Source organism: Archocentrus centrarchus, chromosome 19 (assembly GCF_007364275.1).
Source record: "Archocentrus centrarchus isolate MPI-CPG fArcCen1 chromosome 19, fArcCen1, whole genome shotgun sequence".
In the NCBI taxonomy this organism is placed as follows: Eukaryota; Metazoa; Chordata; class Actinopteri; order Cichliformes; family Cichlidae; genus Archocentrus; species Archocentrus centrarchus.
Genome location: NC_044364.1, coordinates 26288486 through 26295225, shown reverse-complemented (window position 1 = coordinate 26295225; position 6740 = coordinate 26288486). Strand labels below are relative to the sequence as shown.

The 6740-nt window shown below is 40.0% G+C and overlaps 1 protein-coding gene across 1 annotated transcript; it reads left to right on the top strand.

The window, feature by feature from the left end:
• The first annotated feature begins 769 nt into the window (after positions 1-769).
• LOC115797959 (gastrula zinc finger protein XlCGF57.1-like) lies at positions 770-6740 on the top strand. The gene is made up of 2 exons (XM_030754569.1): positions 770-1082; positions 4764-6740. The coding sequence occupies exons 1-2, from the start codon at positions 968-970 to the stop codon at positions 6242-6244; spliced, it is 1596 nt and encodes a 531-aa protein (XP_030610429.1). The 5' UTR covers positions 770-967; the 3' UTR covers positions 6245-6740.

Here is a 6740-nt window from a genome sequence, read left to right as displayed (position 1 = left end):
GGTACTGTATTTTTATCTATGCATTTATTTTAAAATATTTGTTTTTATAATGATACATTTAACTTTTTTAAAATGTATTTTATATTTTATTATGTATTATCCATCCATCCATCCATTCTCTTCCGCTTCCTGTTCAGGGTCGCGGGGGGGGGGGGCTGGAGCCTATCCCAACTGATATTGGGCGAGAGGGAGGGTACACCCTGTACAGGTCACCAGCCAACCTGTCGCAGGGCTAACACAGGCCTCTTTCCCACCAACAGGGTTCCGGAGCCCGTGCCGTAATTTGAACTCTGCCGTCTCAACATCAAGTTTTCTACCATATTACATGTGTATTTGAACTTGCTGCTTTGTATCAGTTCATATCACAGATAAAAGGACACAAAGTGCGTACTTGTCGTCTTGCTCTAATCGCTGTCTGTGTTTCCCTCTGTGCTGCACACAGATGCTGCAGTAGTTTGGTTTGGACCCTAAAACGTATTTGCAGCACAAAAAAGGGGAGCGTGTTCTCCCACGTTTGTGCGCTTCGGCTTCCGTGTCCAGACGAGGACCCGCCATATTATATAAAATATATATTTCTATATTGTATATAATGTTTTATATATTTTTATAATTATATTTTAATAATTTGCTTTGATATTTATATTTTTTATTGTACATATTGGTCTTTGGTATTGTTTACTGCTGCGGCTGTAGGGCCTGTAGTTACTATGGTGACGGAGACTAAAGGTGTCTGTGCCGATGCCTGCTCAAAAACCAGCTGACACGGCAGCAAATTTTTAACAAAAGGATTCAGGAGAGTGGGTACCCTGTTCGAGTCTTCATCCCGCTCTAATGGCACATTCATTGATGACGAACCAGGACAGAAATGCAACCAACGCGTGTTTAGCGGTGATCGGTTCTGCGCAGGCCTGGTTCGTCTCAAACGAGCCTCCAGTTTATTTTAAAGAAGAAAACAAATGCGGGGACCATGAACAAAGAAGAATATCGGCAACAGCACGACACTGAAAGTGTTCGTTTTAAAGACAAACCGGACATTAAACCGCTCGTAGTTCATCATCAGCAGGATATAAACCAAACTGATGGTAAGAATAATCACGGATTTAATGTGGAATGTGGGGAAAAGGCTGACTTTAGGGGTTAGTAAAGAAAAAGACCGACATGAAAAAGCCCAGTTTTTGTTGATTTGAATCTGTTCACAAATACCAGAAGCTGTTCTTTTCTTTTCTTTTTCTTTCTTTCTTTTTCTTAATGCTGTAAAAGCCGGAACTAAACGGCGACATTACAGAGCAGCACCCGGACGGGCTATAGCGGGTACACAGCAGACTTATTTTGTAAATCAGCCTCAATTAAAAAGCAGAGGTTAAATTTTTTTTTTTTTAATTCAAAGCTCTGCAACACAAAGTTGAAGTGTTTTCTGGGGGTTGTTGGAAAGCAAAGGAGGCACTATTATGGTAAATGCATGGCTGCACACTGGCAGTCTACCATTAATATAATAATAATCTAATGGAAGGCATATGATACAAATATAAGAATAAGTATGAACCAGTGTTCTCATTTATCTGTGATTTCAGTGCCTCGTATTGTTTCAGTGTGTCCCTGTATGACGAAGACCTATTTATTTATGTTACATTTATTGTTTAACCTCCATATAACCAAACTTTTCATGGAGGGTACATGTAAAGCAGACGTGCAGTTTGGAGTTAATAGAAATTAGCTGAATAAATTCAGACTACGTATGGATGGAGAGATAAACTATCAATGATATGTCACGTGTATGATTGTGAGGGCTTCATACCTGTAAACATGTATATGTATATATACATGTTGGATACATATGTGTCATTACTGTTAAATATTTCAATAAATAAATCAGGACTGATGCTTATATTGTAGGTAAGACCTGTAACTGCAGCCCTTTTTTCTCTGACTGAATTCAGCCTGTTTATATGCAGCTGTAAAGGCTCTGCTAAAGTGGCTTCAAATCTTTAAATATTTAACTTCAGCATGAAATAATTATGACCGAATAATGGCTATGATTAATGGCCCGCCGGTAAATGGCTCTTCCGCCATTTACCGACCTGTGCACTAACCAGTTTTCCCGCAGTGCCAATGACACACTGATCAGTGGTCAGTGGATAAAAACATCAGTCAGCACTTTTTACAGCGACATTTAAGCTAACCGAAAAGTAGACTTTGAAAACAGGTGGGAGGCAAAGGACCTGTTCGGTGACATTGGAGGCAAACCCATGTGTCTCTTTTCCCCGCCTGCGATGTGCGGTGAAAAGATTATGGGACGGATGCGGGAGAATATGCAGAGGGAGACCTGCATAGGTGAGCTGAGTGCATCACTGCGTCACATACCAGGAAACGCTGTGCAGCAAAGTCCTGAAGACAGAATGTGTCACAAGCACCATAACACAGTCAGTGAACTTTATAAGAGGCAAAGGTTTAAATCACCAGCAGTTTCGGTCTTTTCTGGTGGAAATAGCTTCTGAATTTGATGACATGCCTTATCACACAGGTGTTATGAGCTGCCTGAGGAAATCTTTCAGTTCATGGAAAGTAAGAAAGAAATGGAATAAGAGAGAAAACTAAATAGCTTGTTGTTATTTCCTGTTTCTGGACTTTGTGCTAATATCACATCACAGTTTTAAAACATTCTCTGATGTTATTTTTGAATAAAAATATAATTTTAGATTTTATTTAATGTCTTGAGGAAAAAGTTGCTGTATTATGGCCATTAATAGTCAGATTGCTGATTAAAATATTTCCAGTTTTAGACTGTTCAATAAAGGTTAATCCTGTTTGGCCTGCGACTTAGACTGTGTTTGCAATTTTGGCCCATTCTGTTACTGAGTTTGACACCCCTGCTGTAGCGCCACAACGCTGGCAGGGTGAGAAGGTTGGGGTGAATGGATTACTCAAGAGTGGACACTGACACTGTTTTCTGCTGACTATTGTGTCTTTTAATTCTAGGTTATGTAACCAAAAATTTATATCACTGTATTTTCAGGAGTCTGGTGGTTACACAGTGATAGTATTGCAGTGGTAGTATTATTATTAAAATGATTTCTGCTTGTGAGGGCCTTTATGTAGAAATGAATTCACACCAAAACAGGGGCAGGTGATGGCCTGAAAACAAGCCTGTAAAACATCAGCAGGTCACACACTGTGGGGCTCCAGTTTTACAGATATATGGCATTGTGGAAACACTGATGTTTCAAGAACACCTGATCTTCATAAGACACCCATTCATCTATACACTGTCATCCACTAATCTGAAGTTGGGTTGCGGTGGCAGCAAGCTAAGGAAAGTAGTCCAGACTTCCTTCTCCCCAGCCAAACTTTCCAATTCTTCACAGGGGACCCCAAGGCATTCCCAGGCCAGACAAGATATATAATCTCTCCAGCAGGTTTTGGGTCTACCCTGAGGTCTCCACCCGGTTGGGGATGCCTGGAAAACCTCCTAAGAGAGGTGCCCAGGACGCATCCTAACCAGATGCCTGAACCACCTCAACTTCACATTTCAACACGACTTCTTTTCATAAGACAATGTGCTCAAAACATCACAATTTTCATGGTGCCATAAACTGGTAAAACTGGAGAGCCACAGTATGCGAGGTGCTGATTTTCTGTCTTTAAACAGGTTCATTATTCTGTCAGAAGTATATAAAATGTAAAACATTTTGATATACTAAAAAAGAAATGAAACCACTGAACAATAACTACATATTATATACTCTGTCAACATAAATGAAATATTTGGCACAGGGCAGATGCAGTCCTTCAAAGGCAGTTTGTTTTACTTTTGTCAGCATCTGGCTCTTTAACAATAATAAAGTTCAGATTTGAAACAAACTCCATTTTGACATTTTGTTCCCAGGTATATAAACACCTGTCTCTCATTATTGTTGTGCCACCTGGTTCCCTGTTGCTGTGTGTGGAGGAGCTGCCTGAGCCCCATCCACACTCAGTCCAGCACAGTTAAACAAGCCTAATTTCTTTAAAAATGAAACTCCAAACAGCAGACACAACTCCTCAGTCTGCAAATCTCTGCTCTCTTTTCTTCATTCTCCACCTTCATTTACTGTTTTTGAATGTAGCACAGTATAAAATTTGCAATTATTAGTGCTATAAAATGTCAGCATCACCAGCTTTTGTGTGCTGTGATGTTTGGCATGTTGGAGAAAGTTATAAATGGATTTTTATTATTTTCTTACATTAATTTCATCATACGATTTGACCCATATATGCAGTTGAGACAGGTCACCTTCCAGTATGCTTCTCAGTGCTCCATCTGGGCAATAATTCTATTTATTAGAGATAAACCCCTTGAAAATCCCTTGAAAACTTTTTCTTTTTGCTGGTATAGTAGTATCAGAAAATTAATATCCATCAAATTGCAGTCCAAATACCGAAATAATAAGTGATTGTTCCTCTAACTATAACAATTTTTGTTTTTTATTCTTTTCCAGACAGTGTAGGATTCAAAAACAGCTTGATTTTTTTTTTTTTTATATTGTTTAGTGATTCTGATAGTAGCATCACATCAGAAAACATCATCATAAATTTCAGATCATGTGTACCCTCATAGCCACACATGAGCTTCTCCTCTTCTTAGTTATTAATTTTATCCAATTTTACTACTTACTTCCCCAGGAAATTGCCTTCTTTTTGTAATCTTTGATTGTGTGATAGCAATCACACAATGATGTGTGATCATAAAATCATAGCTGTCCATAATATGTCATTGTTCCACACAGATGTCTCACAGCTGTTGGTGATTAAAGAGGTTCCACCTGACTGGAGTCCCACTACGAACCAGCAGGAGACCGTCCACATAAAAGAAGAGCAGGAAGAGCTTTGGGCCAGTCAGGAGGGAGAGCAGCCTAATGGGCTCGAGGTAGCTGATATCTCCAAGTTTCCAATCCATGCAGTCCATCTTAAGTGTGAAGAGGAAAAAGAGAAATCTGAGTACTTACAACCGTCTCAACAAAAAACTGGGTGCAACAGAGAAGCAGAGCCTTTAACCAGCCTCCCAACTACACAAATAAAAATGGAAACTGATGGTGAGGACTGTGGAGGACCAGAATCAGCTAGAAACCTCAATCAAGATTTGTATTTACCTCCAAATAGTGATGAAAATGCTGCCAACTTTTCAGAGACTGAAGTCAGTATTAATGATGATGATGATGATGTTGATGATGACTGTTATTGGCAGGAGCCTCTGTCAGACTCTGGACCTGAAATTGAAGACAGTGACAGTGATTGTAAGGAAACTGGAGCACCTGAATCAGGTGTAAATAGTGATAAAAGATGTAACAGTGCTAAAGTATCCTTTAGCCCCTCCGAATTTGAAAAAGCTCTTCTTTGCAAGCAGTCTCTTCAGGGGGAGAGGGGAAGAATGTCTTCCACTGGTTTGGATAAAAAGAAATGCCTCACAGTAAAGCAGAATGTTGATTCACAAATGTCAGTCCACACCAGAAAGAAACCATTTGGTTGTGATGTTTGTGGACAGAGATTCAACCAAAAAACACATCTAAACACTCACATGCGAATTCACACAGGAGAGAAACCATTCTGTTGTGATTTTTGTGGCCAGAGATTCAACCAGAAAACACATCTCAAGATCCATATGAGAATTCACACAGGAGAGAAACCATTTGGTTGTGATAACTGTGGTAAAAGATTTAGACATCAGTGCACTCTTAAAATACATATGGCGGCTCACACAGGGGAGAAACCATTTAGTTGTGAAGATTGTGGTAAAAGATTTAGCCATCAGAAAATTCTGAAAGCACACATGACAATTCACACAGGAGAGAAACCATTTCACTGCGATGAATGTGGTAAAAGTTTTAGCCAACAGGGAATTCTGAAGGCACATATGACAGTTCACACAGGAGAGAAACCATTTGGTTGCAGCAGCTGTGATAAAAAATTTAGACTACAGAGTGATCTTACAGCGCACATGAGGGTCCACACAGGAGAGAAACCATTTGGTTGTGATAAGTGTGGTAAAAGATTTAGCCAAAAGGGATGTCTGCAAAGACATCTTAGACTTCACACAGGAGAAAAACCGTTTAGTTGTGATGAGTGTGGTAAACAATTTAAGCGAAAGACACACCTTAAAGCACACATGACAGTTCACACAGGAGAGAAACCATTTGGTTGTGATGTCTGTGGTGTAACATTTTCACGACAAGGAACTCTGAAGAGACATATGAGAGTCCACACACGATAAAAACTGCAAAATCACAGGGCTTAGTGTGAAAGATTGTATAGAGTGTTAAAGTGTGTTGGGGCACATAAAAGCAGTGGATTTCCTGTATGGCAGCGAGTTAGCTGACAGTGTAGTGTCATAGCTTCCAGACAGGTCTATTGCATTTCCCCACTTTGACTTCTGAAGTTAAAACCAAAATGCGGAAGGGGAAAAACATCCTAGCGAAGTGAAAGATGGGGTAAAAAGATGATGATGTTGTCAAACATGAGGACATGGACACCCTGAAAGCTAGCATCCAGGTATGAGGAATGAGGTAAATGCTGCCCAGTCACATGTGAAGGTGGAGTGAAGAAACTTCCACAGTTTAAAAATATTTATTTGGGATGTTCAGTCCAGTTTGACTGATACTGCAACATCCATCTATCTATCCATCCATCTGTCCTCCGTACATCCAGTTCAGGGTTGTGGTTTGGCTGGAGTCTATCCCAGCTGCCGCATGGCTTACACAGAGACAGAC